Genomic DNA, 27863 nt, shown 5'->3' on the forward strand with positions numbered 1-27863 from the left:
CCCAGGAATTCTACTGGACTGGAATTACATAGAATGCAGATTGGGAACACTGCTCTTTTAAAATCACCCTTCGATTTTTCTTTCTTTCCCTACACTAGTCTAAAAAGTCTACTTTGTTTCTAATAATGGAATTACTTTCCTAGGAAATCTTGAGTTATAGTTTAAAAAATTTTTATTGTTCACAATAGCTGAGATACAGAAATAACCTGAGTGTCCATCAACAGATGAATGGATAAAGAAAATGTGGTGTGTATATTATTCAGCCACGAGAAAGAAGGAAATCCTGCCATTTGCAAAAACGTGGATAAACCTTGCGGGCATTATGCTAAATGAAATAAGCCAGCCAGAGAAAAACAAATACTGCTCAGTATCACTTATAAGTGGAATCTTAAAAAAAAAAAGTGTCAATCTCATAGAAACAGAGATTAGAAAAGTGGTTGTCAGGGCCTGGGGGAAATAGGGAGAGATTAGTCAAAGGGTACAAACTTTCAGCTATAAGGTAAGTAAATTCTGAGGATCTGATGTCAAACATAGTGACTACAGTTGATAACACTGTATTGCATAATTAAAATTAACTAAGTGAATAGAACTTAAATATTCTCCCCCTCCCAAATATGTGAGGTGAAAAAGAAAGTTTTAAAAGTAACCCCTCCAGTAGGGGTTAGGTAGGATATTTCTGTTTTAGTCCCACCCCCCACCCCCATTCAGAACTTTCAATAATTCAGCTTTAAAAATGGTTTAGGTGCCTTTTGTATTGAAAGCTGAAAAATAACAAACATTGATCAAAGTCAACAAAAACAAATCTACGCATCCTGAGCAAACCCTAAACTGTGAGGAATATCAGATCAAACGAACAAGTCTCCACCATCGTAAACAAAATAAAAGGCAACTCCACAGCCTGGTTCTCAAACAAAGCAGCTGAGTTCCCATAAAGCACATGCGAACTTTTTCTCCCCGTGCAGTGCTAACCCCAAATACGACCACATTAGGGACAATGGGAGCCGCCAGTGCCAGCCGTGCTCCTGAGTCGCTGACAGGGTTAATGCCATCTCTGCAGTGGGACAAACGGCTGTATCTGCTCATGTTCTTCCTGAAGGCAGAGACTGGGTACTAATCACGCTCTGGATCTCTGGGGGGGTGGGGTCTCCCCACAGTGCCTGTCACACAGGAAGGCACAGAGTAAATGAAGTTAGTAAAACTGATAGAAAAAAAAGCAAACTCACAAATGTTCTTGCTCTTATGAAACTGAAAAAGTCCTTTTATAGCCTTTTTTGGGGACTAAGGCTCAAGTAGCCAAGTGAGCAAGTGCTGTTAGCTGAGCTGGTAATACTCTGATCACCTTCACCTGGGCCAGCCTGCTCTCTTAAGAAGAATAGCTCATTTAACCCCTGTGCGACAGGGGCGAAGTTCTGGCACTTTCTCTAGTTGAGGATGACAGCTATTCCGTGATCTACTGTGGTCTACTGACCAATGAAGAATAAGACAATACCACCAAATGTGACACGCTGAACTTCTTACAGATTTGACTTGTGATGCTCGCCATATTTGCTACTCGTACAAATCACGCTGAGGAACACCTACCATAAATCAGATATCTAACACTAACAAATTATGCGCCCATTACAGATGACCTTTGGAGCTGCTCAAGGTACAGTCACAATCATGCATTAAAAAAATCCGCCTTTCACTGTAATGTGTGAATGTATGAAATTAAATGAGGCTTGCAATGTAATCAGTGTGGTTGGCTGCTTTAATATATTCCATTTCAATTTCAAATCACCACAAGCCAAGAGTGACGAATCTAATTTGATCAGTTGTTCACAAAAACACAGAAAAGCAAATGTGGATCTAGCTACACGGCCAGGTTTTCAAAGGAATTAATATTTTCTACTATCACCAGAAGTCCTTAATGTATTTTTTAAAAAACAGTAATTGAAAACAATCCCACACACAATTCTTTGCTCATCAGAAATTTCAATCCTCATATTCAAAAGTTCGAAAGATATAATATTTAAGTGAAAGGTATATTTACTTTTTTCAGTCAATAACATATTTCAACTGTATCCAAAAAAAAAAAAAGAAAAAACCCCCAAATCAAAAGGTCTTATTACTGACACTTAGAAACAACAGGGCACTTGGAATCAATGCAGAAAGTTCTCTAGCACTGATTATTACCATCTAGCAAGAATATGTATACGAACACAATTCTTGATCTCCATCTCTCTTATAAGTGTGAGGCAACACGGCTTACAAATTTAACTACTCTAGGTCTTTAGGTCCCTAGCAGCTGCTTAGCAGAGCCTGCAACAAGCACCATGGAGAGATAGGAATGAGGCTGGTGAGCCCAGTCACCTTTTAAAGTTGTGATGCTCTTCACACTCTCCCTAATACACAATTTTCAAGGCTTTAGCATTTTCCTCCGGGCCTGCATGCGTCATTTCTAGAAGAAAAACATGGGGTGTTTCCAGGAACTGGACACTTGGTAGAGGGGGGCTTCCTAAAGGCTCCCACAGTGGAAATACAGTCTAGTGTCACTCACCAAACAGTAGGCAGCACTGTACAAGTCATAAATCAGATCACGCCACTCCCTTATTTAAAGTGTTGAAGAGCTTCCTGCTGTATTAAGGATAATATTCACACCCCTGACCCGGGACCTAGCCCCTGCCTATCTCTCCAGCTTCATCTCCTATTACTTCCCCCTCGCTGGCTGTCCTCCAGCCGCACCTGCCCCCTTGCAGATGAAAGATGTTCCAGCCCCAGGCTCTTTCCCCTTGCCCTTGGCCTAGAATATCCTGCCTGCAGACTGAGTCCTATGGCTGGTTTCTTGTCACTCAGGCCACCTCCTTGAAAAGAACATCCTACCCACTTCCATCAAACCACTCCCCCAGTTTTACTGTCCCAGGAGGGATTGTTATTGTCTGAAATTATTGTGTTTGTCTCTCTCCTGTAGAATGTGCCATGAGAACAGACACCTTGGCTATGCCTGGTGCACAGCAGGCCATCAGTAAATATTTCTTAAATTAAAAACTAACTCATAGGACACCGGGAGGTGGAAGGGTAAGCTGGGACGAAGTGAGAGAGTGGCATGGACATATATACACTACCAAATGTAAAATAGATAGCTTGTGGGAAGCAGCCGCATAGCACAGGGAGATCAGTTCGGTGCTTTGTGACCACCTAGAGGGGTGGGATAGGCAGGGTGGGAGGGAGACACAAGAGGGAGGAGATATGGGGATATCTGTATATGTATAGCTGATTCACTTTGTTATACAGCAGAAACTAACACACCATTGTAAAGCAATTATACTCCAATAAAGATGTTAAAAAAAAACCCAAAAATAAATAGCAAAAAAAAAAAACCTAACTCATAAAAAAAATAGGACAGTAATATACATGATGAGAGGCACTGCAGTGATATAGATGTTTAAGGATTTCTTTTAAAATCACTAGGAAGGATGCCATAGAGGAAGGGTGAGCTGGGGGCTGGGGTTAAAGTCTTTGGAGTCTGCTCGCCTCCGTTTCAATTATGGAACTGTACTAGATTTAGATTACTGTCCAAGAAAATAACTTAGGCTGACCTCCGCTTCACATCTGTAAAACGGGGAAAAGAACATCTATCTAGCAGATTATTGCAAAGAGTAGCATAACCACATGTAAAGAGTCGAACTGTTCAATAAGGGATTTAAATATTTTTATTTTTTATTTATTTGACATTACAAACTACTACTGACAAATCCTCTTTAAATAAAAACAGCAAATTAATAATAACAAAAATACGGTTGAGTTTGAAAATATGAACAGTCATTATATACCCCTGGAAACTAGGAAACTGCAAATACAAATGGATAGAAATATGAACGTACAATTTCTAGAGTTTCAGACCAACTGATGGTTGATGTCTCTAATAAACTTCTAATAAGATATACATCCCATTTCTTTTTTGAGACAAAGACCCAAAGACAAAATACTATTCAAAAACTACAGTGATTTATTAATTTACATTCAGTTGAATAAAAGGTGAATGTAACAAAGGATACTTGTTAATTTTATTCTCCAGAGATGCTTTAGCCAAATCATGTCATAACAAAGATATCCCACAGCATGGCCTCTATCAGCACTGAACAAAAATGTAGCATTGGGGCTTCCCTGGTGGCGCAGTGGTTGAGAGTGCACCTGCTAATGCAGGGGACATGGGTTTGGGCCCCGGTCCAGAAAGATCCCACATGCTGCGGAGTGGCTGGGCCCGTGAGCCATGGCCGCTGAGCCTGTGCGTCCGGAGCCTGTGCTCCGCAACGGGAGAGGCCACAGCAGTGAGAGGCCCGCGTACCACCAAAAAAAAAAAAAAAAAAGTAGCCTTTTTCCTTCTGCTTTTTTCATTTGAGAAGGAAGGAACTATGGTGGCTTATTGGGCAGTAAACATATTCAATGACACCAACCCTTTAGGGTAATGAAATTCTCTAAATGGGTCAAACACTTGAAGCAGTTAAGTACTGATTGCATCCTGGAGGTACTATGTAACCAGACCTCTTTGTGCCAGTAATTCTGAGACTTGGTTTGGGGAATTATTTGAGAAGGGAAGAGCACTAGAAAAAATATTATTAATTGAGAAACACAAAAGGGTAGTAGCAAGGAGAAGGTTGTTGTGTTAAAAGTACTAATTGAAAAAAATAAAAAGAGAAAATAGCAAAAGTAGAGAAAGTGGTTTATATAAACTAGTCTGGTCTGAACCTGTATTAGAATGGATCATGTGAGGTTGCTTTTTTTGGTAGGTCAAAAGTGGTCAAACATCAGCAGTTTTATATGGTTCAAAAGAATACATTTACCAAAGCACTTAGGATTCCTTGTTAGTACATAATGAATGATATTCACTAACTCATGCATGAATTTTGTACGTGTGAACTATGAATGGCTTGTATCTGGGAACTCTTCAGAGCAGTGTATGAAATGGTAACCATTAGGTGTCAGACTCCTTTGTGGGCAAGAAATGCTTCTGTTTTTGTTGATTCAAACTCCCAAATTTCTTATAAGAGCTGTTAAGGTTTCAGTAGGACATGCTCAGTTTCTAGAGTAAGACTGGTACAGAAATGTTAAGGCAGGAGTTTAGAAGTGCTGAAATATTTCAAAGTCTGAATAAAGGCAAGACTCGAGAGAGCATCATGAAAAATGAATAATATGAACCTACTCCATAATAACTAATATCTTAAGATGCTCAAGAACACTGTCATGGAGACATATGAATATACTTTAAAAATAACATTGGGCCTCCCTGGTGGCGCAGTGGTTGAGAGTCCGCCTGCCGATGCAGGGGACACGGGTTCGTGCCCCGATCCCGGAGGATCCCACATGCCGCGGAGCGGCTGGGCCCGCGAGCCATGGCCGCGGGGCCTGTGTGTCCGGAGCCTGTGCTCCGCAACGGGAGAGGCCACAGCAGTGAGAGGCCCGCGTACAGCAAAAAAAAAAACAAACAAACAAAAAAAAAAAAAAAAAAAAAAAAAAAAATAACATAAAGTGACGATATTAAGGCACATAAATAAACTTGTCACTGCAGTGACTGTATCAGTGAAGTGGGGCAGGAAGATGAAAAGAGGAAATTTTCAGGTAAACACTCCAGTATTTAAAAACAAATGGTGCGTTTGGATAGCTAATGTGATAATATGAATTACAGCATGTGGTATTCTGAAAAGGAGTGCTACAGAGTTGCCCCTGTGCTAGAAGGTGATTGGTTAAGCTTGTTCTGGTACTATTTATGATACCAAAACATCTTCGGCTGCATTTATGGGGCGGGGGGATTTTTAAAGAAAGTGGATATAGTGATCAAATTGTTACTGAGCAAGAGCTTAAACCCACTCCTAACCACCTGAAAGTCTTTGTTAATTAGTCAGGACCAACATAAGGTAGTGTGCAAGGGGACAGCCCAAGTGAAGGGTTTAATTAACCACAGGGCAAAGTTGACATATGCATCTCAATGCTGTCCCTGGTTATAGGCTGACCAAACCGAGATGAAGCCCATTGACAAACTATATTTCACCAATTCTAAGATGAATCCCCTCCCCCATGTTTTAACATCTTCGAAATCAGGATTTGTCCTAAATCGATGCCATTTTATTTATTATTTTTAAATTTTATTTATTTATATTTGGCTGCATTGGGTCTTTGTTGCCGCGTGCAGGCTTTCTCTAGTTGTGGCGAGTGAGGGCTACTCTTCGTTGCGGGGAGCGGGCTACTCATTGCGGTGGCTTCTCTTGTTGCGGAGCACGGGCTCTAGGCACGTGGGCTTCAACAGCTGTGGTGTGGGCTCAGCAGTTGTGGCTCGTGGGCTCTAGAGCGCAGGCTCGGTAGTTGTGGCACATGGGCTTAGTTGCTCCGTGGCATGTGGGATCTTCCCACACCAGGGCTCGAACCCATGTCCCCTGAATTGGCAGGTGGATTCTTAACCACTGCGCCACCAGGGAAGCCCCTCGATGCCATTTTAGATTTAATGATATATGTTTATTGACAGAGAGGTTAGCTAATGGCCACCTTTCTAAAAGTCACTGTGACCCAATTCAAACCAGCTAACCATCAAAGATTGTTCATTTTCTTTCATGATTCTGTAACAGACCTAGTATCCTTGATCATAAAAAAAGACTAGGGAAGTAGACTGTCCTGGTCATTTATACATTTCCGATGTCAAAACATACCTCCAATTATGGTCTTTTGTTTTTTTCCCCCTGGTACGCGGGCCTCTCACTGCTGCGGCCTCTCCCGTTGAGGAGACAGGCTCTGGACGCGCAGGCTCAGCAGCCATGGTTCATGGGCCCAGCCGCTCCGCGGCATGCGGGATCTTCCCGGACCGGGGCACGAACCCGTGTCCCCTGCATCGGCAGGCGGACTCTCAACCACTGTGCCACCAGGGAAGCCCCCTCCAATTATGTTCTTTACCTGGGCTAGGAATGTTGGGAGATTCTGTATATATGAACCTTACCACTAGGACCTCCAACTTTGTTACAAAGAACACTACTGTGTATGATGAAGCCTTCATGCAGAGAAATCTATGCAGATACAGAAAATATTCAATGTACCTTAAACTCCTGGCAGAATGGATACTTGCCACTGGGTAAGTAACTTGAGAAAACCTTACAGAAACCTTTTGATGAATTTTATTAAACAGTGTAAGACTGTTCAATACAGAGACCATGTGGTGAAGAAAAAAAAAAAGAGCTCTAGATTCCTGCACTGCCCAACAAGGCAGTCACTAACCACATGTGACTATTTCAATTTAAATAATTAAAAATTCAGTTCCTCGGTCACACTAGCCACATTCAAGTTTTCAACAGCCACATGTGGCTAGAGGTTACCGCAGCGGACAGCACAGATACAGAACATTTCTGTCACTGCAAAAAATTCTACTGCCCAGCGCTACTACAGACTGGGTCTGTAGAAGCTGGGTCATACCTCAGCTACTCCACTTATCACCTGTGAACCCGGACAAATTAATGAGCTTCATTAATACTTGGTTTTCTCCTTGGTGGATTGAGTAGTATGTAATTGTTAGCTTAACTCCCTGGGATGCTGCGAGGATCAGAGTTGCCATAAAAAAGGTTAGCTACTAGGAAGTTGTATATTTTTATGTGATTTGTACTTTATGAAGGTGACTTTCATCTTTTTTGTGTTTTTAATGTGAGTTGGATATTTTTTACTGTTTAAATCCCAACTTTTATGGCTATGGCCCCTTCCCTTCCTCCTCCTTTTTTTTTTTTTTTGGTTAAAAAAAAAAAAAAAGAAGAAAGCACACTTCCATATATTTTTAGCAAACAAATGCCTAAAGTAGCCACATGAGTAAGAGAAATGAACGAAGGGGGCTGCAGTAGGGCAGTGGCTGGCAAACTGGAGAACTCAAGCTCTGTGTCAACTGCTTTAGCTGCTACTTGGCTCCAGCCAATTGCTGCCATTCAGGAAAGCTGACCTAATGTAGCCAGACACTGATTTTTGAAAGAAACCCAGAAATTTGGCTTTTTATATTAAATCTCCAGTTTAAAAAAATATTAGCAACTAATTAAAAATAGTAAATATTCTTCAGGCAAATTTAAACATACTTAGAGGTCATATGCGGCCCACAGCTGCTACTCTGTGACCTCTGGTTTCACATGGCAGCTACACTTCCTTCTCCATTCATGGTCCCATGCCTCAGGACACTCTTACAAACAAATGCTCACAATTTATTCCTCACTGTACCTCATGGTGAAACAGAAATGAAATTCACAGTGTTATTTTATACAGATTACCACTCCCCAGTATTAAAGTTATTTCTAGGTTACTAAAATATAACACTTAAAAAACACACATGGACTTTAAATGCTTTAAGATAATAAATGACCCAAATTCAGAAAATAAAGAATTTATGTCCTCTTGAACCAAATTCCCAGAAAAGAAGAAAAAAAGAAACTGATACAGAAAATTACACATTTTACTGTAATTAAAGAAAATATTTTTCTTTTTACATTGCTACTCCACTGGAAAATTACTGGAAATCTGGGAAAGAACTATAATGCTTTATATAAAAGCCATAGGTCTCTACTGATGAATGAGTTGAGATATTAAAAAAAATTCCTAATTTGGAAAGCTTACTGCCAGAAAGCAAAGCAAATCTTTTAATTCTCCCAGTAATTTAAATACTGCACACTCAAAAGCCCATTAAATTTAAAAAGGTTTCTTTCTGTACTGTATATGGAAGCATACACAATTTTTTATTCCAAGTGTACTTAACTATATTTTATTGTTATCATATACCCACCCCAAGGAACCAGCAGTTGCAGCCTTTTTATTCAGTTGATAATTCAAATATTGTTTCTAATACAAATATATGGTTTAGCATGCTTATTTATCACTAACTTGGTACACTTCATAATCGCATTACAACCCCACTGTGTACTGAATACCACTTACAGTTCGAAGTACTCAAGATAAGCACCGTTACTTTCAAGAGAAGATTGGCAGTAATTAAAGGTCTTACTTAGTAGTTGTTGGTAACCATGTTTATTTTTTTTTTTTGCGGTACGCGGGCCTCTCACTGTTGTGGCCTCTCCCGTTGCGGAGCACAGGCTCCGGACGCGCAGGCTCAGCGGCCATGGCTCACGGGCCCAGCCGCTCCGTGGCATGTGGGATCCTTCCAGACAGGGGCACGAACCCATGTCCGCTGCATCGGCAGGCAGACTCTCAACCACTGCGTCACCAGGGAAGCCCCAGTAACCATGTTTTAAAGGAGGTTAAAAAAAAAAAAAGAAAGTAGTATAGATATATTTAATTTGGTAATTGTATTTTATTAATGAGATCTATTTTGGATATATACTTTGGGGTTAAAACAAAGATGTGCTAAATTGTTATCACTGTGATGAAACAGAATGACATAGAAGTATTTTGTAATTCATCAATGAGAACCACTGAAACATCTGTGGACTACACGGCATAAAACTAAATCATACCAGAACACTAATAATAATAATAAAAAGAACAATAGTATTTTGCATTTACAGACCTCCTTCCAGGGGAATTACTCTTCTTAAACACATGTTATTTTTCCTTCTTTGAACAAATAAGACAACTAAATCAAAGAGTAATAATGGTTTGCCCATGCCACAAAGTGAGTCAGTGGCAAATCAGGAATAGATTTTCTAACTTGTTCATTCTCTTGCAATTATACTGTGCAATGATTACTCTGTTATAGTGTGTCCTGAAGGCTACACCCAAGACATAGGTTATCTCCACGTTTCATGTGGGCTTACTACATCCTCCCTCCTCCCCAGCCTATTAATAACAGTAGTGTTTACAAACCAACAGTGCCATTAGGATGTGTGCCTGCCTGCCGCTCCAGCGAGGGTCCTGCAGAGAGACAAGAACAGAGCAGACTACAAGCCTCTCAGCCACCCCCATCTCCCCACCTTCAGGCAGCTGTCCAGAGATGGCCTCCAGGCATACCGAGATATCATAAAAATTGGTAAAACCAAATAACAAATTTTGAGTGCTCCGAGAAATTCAAAGATGGCAAGGTCATTAAAGAGCTAGAGCTGTGAACCACTAGAAAAACCCACAAGCAAAATGGCCAGCTGCTATGATCTATATACAGGTTCTGGAGGGCAAGGAGTGGGTCCGGGCAGAGATGGTCCTCATGTGAAGTCCATTTCTGGACTTTTTGATTCATTCTACTAATAGAGTAGGGCGTCCATTTGACTTATATAACCTAAAGGTTCGAACAAAGAAATTTCTAGCCTGGAATTTATGCCATCTCCTGAGGTACATGGAATCACAGCCCAACTCTATCAGGAATTATCAGAAAGTAGGTAGATTTGGGTGGGAAATCAAGTCCATGTGGAGTGAGGAGAGGGCATGGGCTAAATGTCTGATGAATGTATAGATATACACGGACGGAAAAAGTTTTATCATACAGTTGGAGGGTACGATGGCAAAGAGAGAAGAGAAGAGGGAGTTAGAAAAGTATGCTATAAACATTAACGTATTCTATAAGAAACAAAGTATTATGCTTCCACGCTAAAGTATTGTAGAAAACAACTTCACAATTTATTAGGTGCCTATCAGGTGTAAGTTGCCACCAGAAACACAATAACATCTCAAGAATGGTCCCCATCCTCAAAGAGTTATAATGCATGAGGGGCAGTGCTTAAGAGCTGCGTGAGTTTGGAGGACAAAGAGATCATTTTTAGCTGGGAGGCCTTAAAGGATAAACAGAATACCACCAGGGAGAGATGGGATTGGGGTGGGCGACGCAGGCAGGGGAAACTCATGCGCAGGGGAGGCAGCCCAGGGAGGGGTCTAATCTGCAGGTGCCCCGGAGGTGCTGGCTCAATCCTTCTAGGCAAAGGGGGGGTAACCTGAAACCTACAGCCTGAGGTAAGGCTGATCGGGGACTCTTTTCTAGCTCCAAGACCCCAATGCTGGGAAATGGGGCTAACCAAGCTATTTGTCCTGCCTGGAGACCCAAGGTAAGCCCAACTATGACTGTGGTGCCCAGACATGTCCGTCCAATGCCTCCAGGACTACCCCCTGGTCCCACCTCCTTTGGGTGACAGGCAGCAATGTGAAACTGCAAAGGGCTGATCTCCTAGGACAGAGGAGCTTTGTAAAATACACAGCCACTGGGGGCCCACCCCACACCCTGCCAGCTGGGCCCAGAGGTAAGGAGAAGACTACAGGAGGTGGAAAAGGTCCCAGAAATCTCAACTGTGTAGACGCTTAAACGCCAGGGTTGGGATAGCTGCTACCTCGATACTTCCCAGTCACCCGTCTAGTCTCTTTGAGGATTCCCCATCCTCCACGGTGGCCCTTTCCTACTTTCATGATGTTAATCTTGAAAATAACAAGTGCTCTTCTTGCCAATTTTGCTGAAATGCATTTATTTCATCCTCTCTCGTTACCAAAAACCAGTTTCTTCCAGCTTACTTTTCCCTAGCCCATTTTTTCTCCTTCGCTTTATTCTTTTTTCTTTTCTTTTTTTTTTTTTGCGGCACGCGGGCCTCTCACTGCTGTGGCCTCTCCCGTTGCGGAGCGCAGGCTCAGCGGCCATGGCTCACGGACCCAGCTGCTCTGCGGCACATGGGATCTTCCCGGACCGGGGCACGAACCCGTGTCCCCTGCATTGGCAGGCGGACTCTCAACCACTGCGCCACCAGGGAAGCCCCTTCGCTTTATTCTTGAATGCTATATTAGCTCACACAGCACCATAAATGATTCCCTTATCGAAGAAATAATTCATGTGTTTGACTTCATTTTCCTTTCTACTGTCTATCTAAATTGTTATCTAGATACCAATCTCCCTTTCTATATCTAAGTCATACTTAATGCATATTTGACATGAAGCAATATTAAAGTTTGAAGAGTTTCACTAACTCTGAGATTCTCAATACTACAGGTGTGCATCAGAGTCACTGTGGAGATTTTTAAAATACACAGTCACTGGGACCCCACCCCAGGCCTACTGAACCAGATACCTGGCGGTGGCATCTGGGCACCTGTCATTTTAAAAAGTGTAAAAGATACACCCTGGTTGTTAAGAAGTAATGGGCTAAAGTATGTGATTAGGGAACTTGGGTTTGGCCAAATTTCTGCACACAAGTACAACTATTTTTTACCCTCCCTAGGAAACAGGCAACAGTTATTACCAATAAGGGACATACGTAAACAACATGAAAATGATTTGTGGATTATTTGTGTTTCAACCTCTCCTATTAGTACTGACAGAATTAAATGACAGTTATCACGATTGATTTTAAGCTCCTTGAGAGTAGGAACCATGCCTTTTTCATACTGCAACCATCCAGTTGCAGTGTTGTGCCAGATGCTGGGAATACAAATATAAACAGAAAACATGGTCAATGAGAGGTGACAGAAACCAACTCAGAGTAACAGTAATACTAAGGACTATCACAGTGGTTTGGATAAAGTGTTATTCTCCGAAATAATAAAACCAACTGACATTTATTGCATGTTTACTACGTGCCTGGCACTATTCTAGGCATTTTACGTATCACCCTGCTTCAATATTATCCCATTTAATTTGAACCCTACGAGGCAGGCCCTATATTCCTCCCAGCTGTACAGGGAAGGTGCACGGGGTAAGTCACATGCCCCAAAGTTACTTATCTAGCAAGAGGTGGAAAGCCAAAACTTGAACTGGCCATTCTGGCTCCAGAGAGCAGGCTTTTAATCATTACCTTATACTGCCTTTCAGGAGCCTAGGTCAGTGCCCTTGGTGCTCAAAAAATGCTAGAGGGAGGGAGGGAGGGAGGGAGGAAGGAAGGAAGGACAAATATTTACAGAGTGCTCCCACAGTGTGCCTGAAACCCTTCTCCCTAAGATTCCTGAACATTATAGACTAAAACCTATGATTGTCTGTATGATTCTTAAAAGCTTAGGAAAAAGACAAGTGTTATCTTTCCCTCCACTTCAGTAATGGGATCAGAAGTTAGGTTTCCATAGCTAACCCTTAAAATAGATCCCTTCACTTCTCTGCTCCTCTAGTTCCAATGAGCTTACATCATCTGGGAGCCAAACTAAAAATGACATTTTCAGGACACTGCTTCCAAGAATTTCCCACATGCCCTAGCATGTTACAGTGACACACTGCTGCAATGAGCAAGAAATTCTCTTAGAATTAGGTGAGGGCTTCCCTGGTGGCACAATGGTTAGGAATCCACCTGCCAATCCAGGGGACATGGGTTTGAGCCCTGGTCAGGGAAGATCCCACATGCCACGGAGCAACTAAGCCCGTGTACCACAACTACTGAAGCCCGCGTGCCTAGAGCCCGTGCTCCGCAACAAGAGAAGCCACCGCAGTGAGAGGCTCACACATCGCAACGAAGAGTAGCCCCTGCTTGCCGCAACTAGAGAAAACCCGCACGCAGCAACGGAGACCCAATGCAGCCAAAAATAAATAAATAAAATAAATAAATTTATTTTTAAAAAAAGAATTAGGTGAAAAAGAGAGGCAAATCTAAAAATGATATTTCAGGTTGAAAGAAGGAAAAAAGTTTCCTGATTCAGCGCTAAGGGCTGCTGCCAACAGCTTGTTTTGTTCCCAAAGATCAGCACACAAAAGTTTCACAGAGCTGGGAGGAAAAGATTTGGATGCTAAGTTAGATGGGGGGTTGGGGGGGGGCGTGATTCCCATCATTCCTTTGGGAGCAGTAGAAAAATAACAAAACCTCTATAAAAGAGATGAGCAAGTCTGCTGTGAAAGGAATGACCCCTCACATATAGCGAAAGCAATTTGCATCTACAGATCTCATTGGTATAAACGACCTCCTTCAAAGAGTGAAAACCTCAATGGAAAGCCACTATATACTCATGAAAGGCTTTGCCGGCTATTTGTTGAGCTGTATACAGACTAACAAACAGGAGTGGTTAACCTGGCACACCATGCACTATAGAGATTTTTTTTTAAGTAGGCTTAGTCAGCTAATCTTGTTGAGATTTCTCTCATACTACTGATTCCTTATTCTCAAAATAAATTAAGAGGCTTCATTCAAAATTCCCTGTGGTCTACCAGCTTGAGTTTGTTGGGTGTCTTTGATTGTCTCTTGTCTTCAGATTCCCTGCCTTGTCTCTTTAGATTTTGCTGTGCCCTTTGGTATTTCCCGTTAGTCCATGTCTGGAATAGCTAATTACATGGTAGCATAATTCCCGCTCCTACAACAAGGAATAGCAGAACCTTGCTAATTCACACCAATAACTGAAAGACTCCTGTGTAAGTTACTGAATTATGCAAATGAGCAATAAGTGAAGAAAGATGATTCAAAATTGTATTTCATTCATTTATTTTGACAAGTGTAGTTTAGCCTTAATTATTTTGAAAATTTCTTTGTAGCATACTAATAAATTTCCTGTGGCACATTTGTTAAAAGTGATAAAGCCTTTACTAAGAGAGACCAATGTGTGCTCTGTTGGATAATTTCCTGAAAACAGGCTCGATTTAGACCCTCCCTTTTATCTTGGATTTCACTGACTTTTAGCATCTACTCTTTGGGGGGCAAGACAATACATAATATACCAATAAAACAGGGATAATTTTAGCAGTAAACATTTACTCCATAAACAGGTCCTACGTATGTCTAAACTTCCATCATGATGATAGTTTAAAAAATTAATCATGCTTCAAGTAAAACATTTTTACATTCTCTGGTCATAATGCTAATAGGATTTTATTTTTATCTTCTAAATAAAACTAACTCTGTCTGTCATTCATCTCTTTTAATTCCTATTTCTGTTTTGTTTTGTCTTACCATACTTCTTTCTTTTAAAGTTAAAGATGTCTGTTTTAAGATAAGTGGATATATCACAGTATGTAACGTTTTCATGTCAAAATACTTACATTATTATATCTGAGTTAAATTATTTAAGATAGGAAAACACTTTGATACACTTCTGACAGATGTATCTTGCAGGATGGAATCAACTTCTTTCAAAGCAGCACCACTGGTTACAGTGTGGAGTGAAGAGCGAACAGTTTTCCAGCTTCCAGTTTTGGGTTTAAAGCTTCGCATAGACTACCCTCTTAATAAGTGCTTTTTGACTAAACCTCCAATTCAAACGTGTCTTAAAAATCATCATGCATTTGTCAAATGAGGTTCTTTGATTTATAAAAGCTAGATCAGCAATACAGCATTTAAAGAATAGTGGGAAAGACAAAATTTAGTCTCAAACTTCACGCCAGCGTCTGTGCCGATTAAAATCTCATCTTTGGGGCTTCCCTGGTGGCGCAGTGGTTGAGAGTCCGCCTGCCGATGCAGGGGACACGGGTTCGTGCCCCGGTCCGGGAAGATCCCACATGCCGCAGAGCGGCTAGGCCCGTGAGCCATGGCCGCTGAGCCTGCACGTCTGGAGCCTGTGCTCCGCAATGGGAGAGGCCACAACAGTGAGAAGCCCGCATACCGCAAAAAAAAAAAAAAAAAAGAAAAAAAAAATCTCATCTTTTCTTCAAGGCCCAATTCAGGTTCCATCTCCAACTGGGAATCCTTCCCGGAGCTAAATGCAGAGATCCCACAGCACTTCATGCCATCCCCTTGTGTTAGAGTTATTTGCCTTCAGGCCGAAGTTTCCCTTCTAGATTAAGAGCAGGGCAGCTGTGAAACAGTGGAAACAAGGCTGGGCTCTCACACCACGCAGCTTTGCTACCTCATGAGGGTCGTTACATCTCTTTCAGGTTGTTTTTTCATCTGAAAAAATGTCAACTATTTTATCTAATGGGAAATGTAAAAGATAATAGATGTGAATGTTCTCCATAAAATATAAAGTCCTATAAAAAGTAGGTGCTGGGGCTTCCCTGGTGGTGCAGTGGTTGGGAGTCCGCCTGCCAATGCAGGGGACGTGGGTTCGTGCCCCGGTCCGGGAGGATCCCACATGCCATGGAGCGGCTGGGCCCATGGGCCATGGCCGCTGGGCCTGCGCGTCCAGAGCCTGTGCTCCGCAGCGGGAGAGGCCACGGCAGTGAGAGGTCCGCGCACCGCAAAAAAAAAAAAAAAAAAAAAATTAGGTGCTTATAGGGTGAATTCGTGAATAAGAAAATAATCAGAAATATTACCACCTCTAAAACAGGACCCAGGTCTTGGTTATACTTGGGCCCTTTACATATCACACAAGGCAGAGACTCAGCAAACACTCATTAAATGAATTTTGGGGGGTGGGGTGTGAAGCAAGGAGAAACAGATAAAACCAGACTTACACACAGACCTGGTTTGGTGATCTTATTTCTGAGTTGGGTTTTATAATAATTTCTTAAAACAAGAAAAGTAGACCAGTGTCTAAAATTAGTCTGCAAACCTATCTTTTCGTGAGCACAGCTGATTTAAGCCTTAAGCTCTAAGGGACAGTGCTAAGGCTAACAGGTTTCCCAGGGCCTTTATATGGGGAGAATGCAATCAATGTTAATTCAATTGAACTCCATGACAGACTACTAATTCCGTCTAGTTACTGTCCCGTTGGCCACAAGGTAAGAGAATACTGATGGGTCTGAATAAATTCATGACAACTATAAAAAGAACTACTCTAAGAACGAGTCAAATTGATGATGGGTTTTCTTCCTGTATGAGAGGTAGTATTTATTATATGGACATGATAGTGCAGCAGCATAAAATAATAAATGGACACTGACTAATCATGTGCAAATCAACACCACATCTGGGCCTGGGGCTACTGAGTAACTGGAGATACCACAGGGACAAAAACTTCAAAAGTTACGGCTGACGCCCTTAGAGAATTATGAAAAATTTAAAGAATTACAGAGGATAATGAAAACATATGCCAATTTCTATGAAAAGCAAGAAAGCAAAGCAAATCAAAACCAAACCAAAAAACCCAGTCAGTTTAAACATTATGTCAGGTTAAAAATTAAATCTGCACTGTAATCGGAAAGGTGAGGACTAAGCAAAAACACTTAACTTTTAACCATTAGAGGCTATTCAGATATGGCACATGCAATTGGTAAAAACAACAACAACAACCACCAAAAACAAGATGAAGAAGATGCATGAGAGGCAAGTGCTGTCTCTCATAAACATAAAAGGAGCATAAACATTTCTGAAAAGAAACACTATCATGCAAAGTTAAGGCAAATAAGAAATGACGGAGACATTAAATTCTGGCCTAAGTAAATGAGCAAAGATTCCCAAGAGGAAAAGAATATGCAATTTAAAAATAATCCCAAACTACTAGAGAAAAAAACCCAGAGTCACACTGAACCTGTTTAAATCCCAAATATCTCTGAGAGCAGGAAATAATTCTGGATGACTATAAACCCTCTAATTTGCTTGAAGCAAATGGGGCTGGTGTTTTCATTTCTTTCACTGACTTTTTTGTTTAAGGTCACATTTATTACAAATTTTAGCTGGTATTAAAGAGTCACAAAGTCAATAACGGATAAAGCCACAAAGCGTGCTTCTTTAGAAAGATTTAAGAACAACAACAACAACAACAAAAAGGGAATGTCACATGCTTTTAAGACTACAGACCTTTTAATGTTTACGGCTGCATTTTTATTTTATTTTTTTTTTTTTCTTTTTGCGGTATGTGGGCCTCTCACTGTTGTGGCCTCTCCCGTTGCGGAGCACAGGCTCCGGACGCGCAGGCCCAGCGGCCATGGCTCACGGGCCCAGCCGCTCCGCGGCATATGGGATCCTCCCAGACCGGGGCACGAACCCGTATCCCCTGCATCGGCAGGCGGACTCTTAACCACTTGCGCCACCAGGGAGGCCCTGCATTTTTAAAAGAAGTAACTTCTATATTTTACATGGTTGATTCAATACACTTCTAGCGAAAAGCACTAATTTTGAGGGGAAGAAATTTTAGTGTAACTATATCTAACCCAAGTGCTTTATTTAGGTCATGTTATAACAGATTATTATAGATGTTATACAAATATCAATAATTTAATACTCCTGAAACTTAGAGTACATTCTATCTTGATAGTTACAGGATCTACTCTCTTCTCGGCCATGAGTATTATAAGCCTTTTCCTCCTAATTAATCTGCAATTAATTCAACCAACCTCTAATTAGTTTTCTACAACTTTACCCTACTTAGGCAATAAAGCAGTCTCTAGACTGGGTTTTAAACCTGGGCTAAAATAGACTTGTACAGAACAAAAATGGTTCTGGGATTTCTCTTTGTAGTGTAATTTAGATGTCATATCTAATTTGCTGTCATGACTATTGTTTCACTGTGCAATTTGTATGTCATTTTGAATGGTAAAGACATCATAGCTTTATTGAATTAAACCTTCTGTCTTTAGGGTCTGATGTTACATGTTTGTGTGTGTATGTTTATGTCTCAAAAGCTCCTTTTGACATCAAGTAATAGTAGAAAAGGATTATGCTCTTTTGATATGTTTGTTCCCATCTTGGTAAATATAAACACAAACTGGGGGTGGGGGGAAAGCCCTCTTCAAACTAAAGAAACAGAATTTTAAATAATACTACTACTAATATTACTACTACTACTACTACTACTACTATTATTATTTTAAAGACAGAGATAGCTAACTAAGCCATTCACATTACAGAAGTATAGAGGGCCTGGCCGTTTTGCAACCTTAATGGCTTGATTGTCAATTCTATTAACCAATTCTTTCCTAAGAACTGTCCTTTTCACTGACAGTTTTTGTGATGCCACCTCAAATATAAGATATTACTCTTACCACAATTCCATAAACACAAAGAAATTCAAACGCACCCTGGCTTTAACTCATAAGGAACAAAGGCCATCTTACCTATACTGCAATACGCAGTTTAGTGTTAGTCTGTTTGTAACGGTCTTTCTTCTCCTGGCCTTTGGGTTCAAGTTCTAAACTAAAGTCAGGACTAAGACTAACCACGGAAAGCCTTCTAGTAGACCACTGGAATAGATAGCCTTTTAAGTAATTTTTAGTGCATGAAATTTCATAAAGTTTTTACTAGATAATTACACTTCCTGATTTTGTAATTAGTGGAAGTACATGCAATTACATAATAATTATGATAGTAATTACGTAATTAAGATGTATAATTATGTAGTAAAAGCATCATGGAAATAAAACCATCTACTGTGTAAGCACAATACATTTTAAAAGTAAATTCACTAGCTCAACTGTTTAAAAATACTTTTCTTCAAAATAAAGTGATTAGCTCACATTATGGTGTAACTGCTTGAAAATTATTTAATATTTTTTCCCTCATTGGTGATAGAAATATATATTTTTTAAAGTACATGAAAAAAATCTTATCAGGTTTTCCCGGCTCTCAAACACTCAAAAAATGACAATATGTTTTGCAAATGAAGACCATCAACCACAGCATTATCACCTAGATAATGCCCTTGTTTGTGCTGCTGTACTTGTCACTACAAAAGGGACAAGGAACCTGCTCACTGAAAAGACATACTAGGAAAGGATTTTACAAAACTTGTAACACATCTCTTATCACAGCATGCTTGTGAGTCCATTTGTACATAAAAGTGCAAAACTTGAGTGCATATTTACAGAAATGGCCTTAAAGAAAAGGCACGTTATTAGAATCTGGAAGTTTGTTGCCCAAACACATGGCAACGTTGTCATATACAACTTTCGCTATCCTAAAGAGGATAACAGAAAATATACAGAGACAAGACACCTCCACTACGGGCAAAGCAACTATGGTGACAATGCCCTGGAAAATGTAGTTTCTCTTCTGTCACACTGTAAAGTTGTCTTTAGTTAAACAACAAAACAGAAACAAAATTAGCAGTAATCAGAGAGAAAAGCAAAGCAGTATGAAGGGGCTCCAGGCTGCCATAGGAAAATACCAACTTTGTCATTCTTGTACTGAGCATAAAAATACAACAGAAAAGTCAGCAACAGTAGGAAAAGTAAATTCCAAAGTAAATTTTGTAGTTCCAAAATTAAGAAAAAGAATCTTGTTTTCATTTCAAAAAAATTCTAGTTCGATGCCTTGAAATCTTTACAAGCATACTAAATCAATGTTGTAATGAGACCCAGAATGTGGTGACTGGTGGGCACATACAGAGTAACCCTTGTATGAAGTGGCTATAGAGCTACATTCCAGTTTTCTCTTTCATAAGCCACTCATCTTGAGAAGCTGAAAGCCATTCTGAAAATCTTAATGTACTTCTCTGTTGTTCCTTCTAGTTACGAAGAAACAGTGGAGGAACGCATGCTTTCTTGCTTTGCCCCCCTCTCCTAGCTCTTCTCAGGCTACTACATTTTTAAGCCTAATTACAGAATATATTTCAGAAGACTAGGCTGTCATGCCAATTCCACCTGAAACCTGGCTAGGCCTTCTGTGTTCTGCCCATTTGTCATTTTCAAGTTTTGCCAAATGGATGGCCCCAATCAATGGATGAATAGAATGGAAGTAGGCTTTAGTTACTAAGGAGAGTGTCTTGAATCAGTGCTTCTCAAACTTTAATATGCCCAGGAATCACCTGGGAATCTTGTTAAAATGCAGATACTGATGCAGTAGGTCTGGGGAGGACCTGATATTTTTGCATTCCTAACAAGTTCCCAGGTGATGCCTACACTGCTGGTATACTGATCACTCTCTGAGTAATAAGGCATTATGTTTGATTTGGAAAAAAATGCAGGGAGAAAAAAGCTGACCTGGGTTCATCTGTGTTATTTTTTTCCTCAACTGCTAAACTACTGGAATCATTATTTCAAGTTGAACAAAACATTTCTTTGTAAAATTTCAGTTCTTATAATTTGTTTCTTGTTATAAAAGCAGTACATACCCAGATTATATAAAGAAGAAAATAAAAATTATCTATAATCCACCCACAGATAACAGCTGTAAACAATTCTAGTGTTTCTTACTAATTTTTCCGCCTTGCATATAAACTACAAATTAGAATCATAATGGTTACTTAGTTTTGGACTTTGACCTTATATTGTTAGTATTTCTCTAAGTCATTAAAGATTGAAACTACATAATGTCTAACAATAACAACACTCCCCCAAAGCTCAGGATTATATGAACCACTTTTTCTATCATCAAAATTCTTTATGTGTTTCTACAATCACTTCCTAATCATGAATTGTTCTGAACTGCCACGTTAGAGTCTCCCATGATAAAAATCCACTTAAACTAATGAAAGAGTTAAAAAGAAAAAGAAAAACCCAAAACCTCAGATCATTTTTTATTCGTAAGAAAATGAAACAAAAGGAAAATGGACTGCCCATTTCAAAATCAGTTTCTTTAACGAAAATGTTTTTCACAATTATAAAAAATATAACTTTAAGAAGAGCAAATTGGTACTTAAGTGAAATTCTACCTTTACTTTTATATGTATTTGGTAGGTATGAATGGTTTTGTGTATGCTCTGTTATTATTTATTAGAAACAGAGAAAAGGTTCATTTCTAAAATTCAGTGGAATAACCCATAAGAAGAATTGGATCAGACAGGGTGTCTGACACAGCCTTCTTCTTAATGCCTCGTGAGGCTTTAACAAAGTAAATTCTAAGAATGTCAACTGGCTTAGAGAGGACTCCAGCGGCTCTTTGCTACTTGTATTTCAGTACTTCTAGCAATGATACAACTCTTTCGCTTTCGCTTTAGCAGTTCAGGAAGAGTAGAAATCCTTAACATTGAAGAGGGAGCTGTCTTAAACCCTCAGAAATCTCCAAATTCCCATATGCACTAAAGCATATAATTTTTTTCCATACAACTCTTATTTTCTGGCAAAACCCCCCCAAAAAACCAAAAACCAAAAAACCCCCGCAAAACCAAACAACAATAACAAAAAAACAAAACACTAAACCACCAAAAGAGTTTTTTAGACTCCTTAGCTTTTCAGTACTAGCTGTTGTCTCTCTTTGGGGTCCCTATTTTCCACAAGGTAATACAATCATTACCACTTCATGAGTGTAACTATTTGGCTGATGGCAAGCAGAGAACAGGACTCTGGCAGTGTGGGTGAGGGGCAGTCACCCAGGCTCACTCACTAGTTAAGTGACTTGACATTCTTTTGATTCAATTCAAATTTGGCACCAGCAAAATGAGAGCTACGACGTCACTCATCTTCAGTTATCAGTTGCAAAGAGTTGAAATGACAGATATTAAATCTGAAAATGTCAAGGAAATTTACTGACATTAATTTATGGCACACCTGAGTCATGCGAGCAATACAGGAGATTGGAGAACTTTCCAGCACACTGCCATTCATGGACAGAACTAATTCCTAGGATTCACTCCTCCACAGTTCTTCAAAGTGCTTGTGCGACCTTATTTTGCACTAAGAATTCATTCAACAAATATTTACTGAGCTGGCTCCCATAGGCAAAGCACAGATCAACAAGGTACAACCCTTTGCCTCCATGAACTCAGTGGAAGAGAAAGTCAAAACAATTCAGGACCAGTCCTACAAGAAGGGCATTTCACAGGGTGCTATGGGAATGCAAAGGAAGGAAGCTTATACTACACTCAATTTCTTCATCAATATAATGGGGCACAATCCACTGCTACCTCATGGGGCTGCTATGAGGACCTCTGTGAGACATCTGAAAGGATGACAGGAAACTATAAAGTACCTTACATAAGGTCAGCCTAGTTCTGGTGACACTAACGGAAACAACAAATACCTACAGACGTTACCATCAGGTATAAAGAAAAGACAAAAGAAGAGCGATGGTAACAAGAAAAGTGTAAGAAAAAACTGGCAGAACAGGCCAGTGAGAACAAAGCTTGAGAGGGGAAGTGGCTGGGAGATCTCACCGCGCTGAGAGGACCAAGCAGCACGGCCCCTGACAGGGGCTGCCCAGTAGGCTGCGGCCCTCAGGCTGCCCATGGGCCTTTGAAAGAAGTAGGGGTGACCTGAAGAATAGTCCTTCTGGGCCTAAAGGGACTCCACTGAGAAACTGGGCTTCCTAACAGATGCTTTTCAAAAGTCCACAGTTAAAGCACCATCCTTTTGCAAACACTTATACCGTAGCTCCAATTCCTTTCTTCAACACAGAGTCCTAAATCCTGGTGTTCCTATTCTGGCAGGATTAACAGAAAATTCACCAAGGCGACCATGTGTTATGGGCTGAACCTACCTCCAAAGTCATATCAAAGAGGGGCTGAAGTCCTAACCCCCAGTACCTCAGAATGTGACTATATTTGGAGATAGAACCTTTAAAGGGGTAATTAAGTTAAAATGGGACAGAGAAAGGTACAGAGGGAGGACCATGCGAAGACAGGGAGAAAACGGCCATCTACAAGCCAAGGAGGCCTCAGAAGAAGAAACCCTTCTGATACCTTGATCTCAGACTTCTAGCCTCCAGAACAGTCAGGAAATACATTCTGTTGTTGAAGCGACCCAGTCTGTGATACTGTGTTACGGCAGGTGTAGCAGACAAATACACCATCCTACTACAAATAGCTGACGCAGAATAAGGGGAGCTAAGCATCTGGTGAGAGAGAACAGGAACAGAAAAAAAGTGGTTTTTCTGCTTTTGTTTTTAGGAATAAGGAAAGATCAAACACTAAAGTGAAAAGGCAATTAGTGTTCAAAAGAATAAAAAGACAAGCCACAGACTGGGGTAAAATATCTGCCAAAGACACATCTGATAAAAGACTGTTATCCAAAATATAAAAAGAACTCTTAAATAAGAAAACAAACAACCCGATTAAAAAAATGGGCCAAAGACACTTCACCGAAGAAGATATACAAATGGAAAATAAGCATATGAAAAGATGCTCCACATCATAGGCCATCAAGGAAATGCCAGTTAAAACAACATTGAGATGCCACTATACAACTATCAGAATGGCTAAAATCCGGAACACTGACACCACCAAGCGCTGGGGAGGATGTGGAGCTACAGGAACAGCCACTCACGGCTGGCTGGAAAATAACGTGGTACAGCCACTTTGGAAGTCAGTTTTTCAGTTTTTTACAAAAATAAACATCAAATGATCTAGCAACTGCGTTCCTTGGTGTTTACCCAAAGGAGTTGAAAACATGTCTGCACAAAAACCTGTACATGGATGTTTATAGCAGCTTATTCATAACTGCTGAAATCTAGAAGCTACTAAGACGTCCCTCAGTAGATGAACTGATAAATAAACTGTGGTACATCCAGACAATGGAATATTATTTAGCGCTAAAAAGAAATGAGCTACCAAGTCAGGAAAAGACAGAGGAAACTTAAAATGCATCTTACTAAGTGAAAGAAGCCAATCTGAAAAAGCTACACACTATGTGATTCCCATCACATGACATTCTGGAAAAGGCAAAACTATGGAGACAGTAAAAAACAGACAAACAAATTCAGTTGTTGCCAGGAGTTGAGGGGAGGGAGGGGTGATTAGGAGTAGCACAGAGGATTTTTAGGGCAGTGAAGCTACTGTGTATGATACTGTAATGGTGTTTACATGTCATCATACATTTGTCCAAATTCACACAGTGTCTCATAGTGAACCCTATGGTAAACCACGGACTGTGGGTGATAACGATGTGTCAGTGTAGGTTCATCAAATGCCCCACTCTGGTGGGGGATGCTGATAATGAGGGAGGCTGTGCATGTGTGGGGGCAGGGGGTACATGGGAAAGCTCTGTACCTTCTGTTCAACTTTGCTGTGAACCTACAGCTGCTCTAAAAATTAAAGTCTATTAAGAAAGGCAGTTAGTGGATCCCTTTCTTTGTTTCCAAAACAATTTGACCAGATCAGTGGTTTATCACACTTAACTGTATCTGAATCTTTCTGTCCGAAAAGGACTCTAAGCTCCTCCAGGGCAGGGAGCATTGGCCATCTTTGTTTTTCTGACATCTGGGATGGCACTCAAGAAATAATAGAAAATATACACACACTGTTTTTATCGTTGCCAAATAAATAAAGGCTCAGTTGAGAAAAGTTGGAGACTCTTTTTCCTCCTCTTTTTTTTTTTTGTTTTTGTTTTTGCGGTACACGGGCCTCTCACTGCTGTGGCCTCTCCCGCTGCGGAGCACAGGCTCTGGACGCGCAGGCCCAGCGGCCATGGCTCACGGGCCCAGCCACTCCGCGGCATGTGGGATCTTCCCGGACCAGGGCACGAACCCGTGTCCCCTGCATCGGCAGGCGGACTCTCAACCACTGCGCCACCAGGGAAGCCCTCCTCCTCTTTTTTTAAGCAGACTTAATTTAGACAATTGGGCAAAGATTTGAATTGATTCATGTCTCCCCCAAACAGTTCACTTATCACTACTCAGGCCAAGGCCTCCCTGGGATGAGGCAGCCAAATGGGACCATTATGTGCTGCCATCATGGAAATGGATTTTTACTTCATATATTGCCACTATGTTCCTCTAAAACTTCTTTTGGATCTATTATGCCATCTATGTACATTCTGGAGCAGTTACAATCCCACAGAAGTCTTTGGACTTTGTGCCAAAGTCCCACAGAAATAAGATTTTAAAACTGTTATGTAGTTACGGTGAATATGAAGTGGATACTTCACCAACGTGAGTCCCTTACCATCTTAAAGGAAAGGGAAAACTACCAAATGGGGTTAATTCACATTATGGACTAATGGCCTGTAAACCTTTGTTTGAAAAGCAAAGCACAAGAAAAAGCTTTGACAAGAGCTACTTTTCACCATAAAAATAAACCTCTTTCCAATAATTTGTGGGTTTTTTCCAAGTCAAATTGCCACGTTTCAAACACAGATTAAAACCACAATCCAGTTACAACCTTTAAAATACGGGCTTTATAATGGAAATGGTAAAACTATCCCAGCGAAGGAAATGTTGCTAGGTATCAACAGTAAAGGAGAGTCTATGGTAAATACTTTACGTGCCAGTTTCAGGGCACTTGTTGACAGACGATACTTAGATTCCATTCTCAATAATATAACTGTGTGTAACGACTGTCATTTTTCACAGGACTTTTTTTTTTTTTTTTTTTTTTTTTTGCGTTACGCGGGCCTCTCACTGTTGTGGCCTCTCCCGCTGCGGAGCACAGGCTCCGGACGTGCAGGCTCAGCGGCCATGGCTCACGGGCCCAGCCGCTCCGCGGCATGCGGGATCCTCCCAGACCGGGGCACGAACCCGCGTCCCCTACATCGGCAGGCGGACTCTCAACCACTGCGCCACCAGGGAAGCCCTCACAGGACTTTTGATGTTAACATCTATTGGTGTTCTGGCCTTGGTCCAAATTGAACAAATATATTTGCCCTCTGGATGCCACAGATTTTCAATTCATTTTAACAGCAAATCTCCCTTGAATGGCAAATCAGAAAGAAGAGAGCACTTCACTCCAACTTATAAAGTGAGAAGTGAATTTTACATATGTTACATTAATTTACACTTATGGGAGTTTCCCCTGTAACTGTTCACTTATGGACTGTAAGAATATTCTTGTTCCCCAACTGTCCCCTATGGATTACAACCTGTGTTCAATTCTCTCGTACTTAGAAACTATCCAAATCATGTGTTCAGAACTGTCTGGGGGGACTTTCTAAAAAGTTGAGCTTCCCAAACTCTACCCCACACCTTCTGAACTAGAATTTCTGGGTGTAGGATCCATAGACTTGCACTATTATATGCCAACAGGTGACTTGTAGGCAAGAGTGTATCAAATATCCCTTGTTAGAAAACCTCTGCTCTTGGACTACGGGTAAGCATGACCCAGCGTTTCAGTTTATATCCCACCACCAACACCCTCACACCACTTAGCATTACCAAATGATGTGAGAACGTCCAGACCAAGTAAATTTCTGCTAGTTCACTCATTCCAAAAATGCTATTTAGGAATAATAAATAAGCAGAAGATCAAAGGAAGAATAGTTTCACTAATTAACACTCAATAAATAAAACAAAAGGCTCTAGAAACATTTCATGAAGTTCTTTCTGTCAGACATCCATTTTGTACCCTTCTTTTGCTTTATTTTCTTTGGGCTTCTGACATGTAAAAGAACGAGCCAGTAATTCACTCCATGCCGTTTTAGCTCTGAACTCCCAGATAGTGTATTTATTAGAATCAAATGACAAAAAAAGTGTCGTGATTCTTAAACTTGTGAAATGGAACTAGAGTAAATAGTGTGAGTGTACAGATTCTATCAACACTTCTCCACTTTAGTCAAGCAAGAATCTTCCAAGTGACTACTCTGTTGTTATCTCCTATTTTCCGGGATAGCAGCATACACTCCTTGATGTTCTCTAAAAAGCTGGGGTAAGTCTCCAGTGACTTTCCAGATCACTTCTACAAGTCTCCGAGTCACTGGACTTTTTGAAAACTGCTGATCATTCAGCCCTTCAGATAAGAATTTTGGAAATGTCTGGAAGAGGAATCTGTCCCCTAGGAATCTATGAACATCTAGGGAACAATCTGGATTCAGAAAGAAGTAAAGGGGGATCAAGTTCTAACACCCAGAAAGAGGTAACAAACCCGACAGAAACAGACAATGTACTCATCAGTCAGTACTTAATTCTCTAAATGCTTTACGCCTTTAAGGAAAGGTCCTTGGGGGTAAAAGAGAAACAGTTATTGTTGATACCGCAAATAAACATGGGCTAGCCACCAGTCATGAATGAAAGTTCAAAGGCCTAGTTACTCATGGACTAAAGGAATTTTTTCTCTATATGAATTTTATTAATTCACTGAAAATATGCTGTGGAGATAGCCCAAGTTCTTGTTGAACATCTAAAGACAAGATACTAATGTTTGAAACAACTCCTCCATCAGTTGTGAAGTATCTTATATCCAAGGACAGAAAAACCAAATAAGTCAAGGCATTAAAAAAAAAATTCTAGCCTATCTTTGTAAATGGAAGAACTGGAGTCAATTATGACTAGAACTGAAAAGAGTTTAAGACCAAATCAAGGGCATGGGGATTCTTACGTGAGGAAATCCAGAAGTATTTGTAGGTTTCTATATGCCCTTGAGGTTGT

At 40.6% G+C, this 27863-nt stretch overlaps 1 protein-coding gene across 2 annotated transcripts in view; it reads right to left on the reverse strand.

The window, feature by feature from the left end:
* The window catches only part of POLA1 (DNA polymerase alpha 1, catalytic subunit), a 300188-nt gene that overhangs the window by 37283 nt on the left and 235042 nt on the right, over positions 1–27863 (reverse strand). The window contains exon 37 of one of the 2 annotated variants that reach the window (XM_060087248.1): positions 9788–9858. The exons of the other annotated variant lie outside the window; for it this stretch is intronic. Within the exon in view, the coding sequence (XP_059943231.1) occupies positions 9803–9858 (56 nt within the window). The 3' untranslated portion in view covers positions 9788–9802. Of the gene's footprint in view, positions 1–9787; positions 9859–27863 lie in introns of those variants that run through there. 2 annotated transcript variants of the gene reach the window in all.

The sequence above is a fragment of the Mesoplodon densirostris genome, chromosome X, assembly GCF_025265405.1.
Source record: "Mesoplodon densirostris isolate mMesDen1 chromosome X, mMesDen1 primary haplotype, whole genome shotgun sequence".
In the NCBI taxonomy this organism is placed as follows: Eukaryota; Metazoa; Chordata; class Mammalia; order Artiodactyla; family Ziphiidae; genus Mesoplodon; species Mesoplodon densirostris.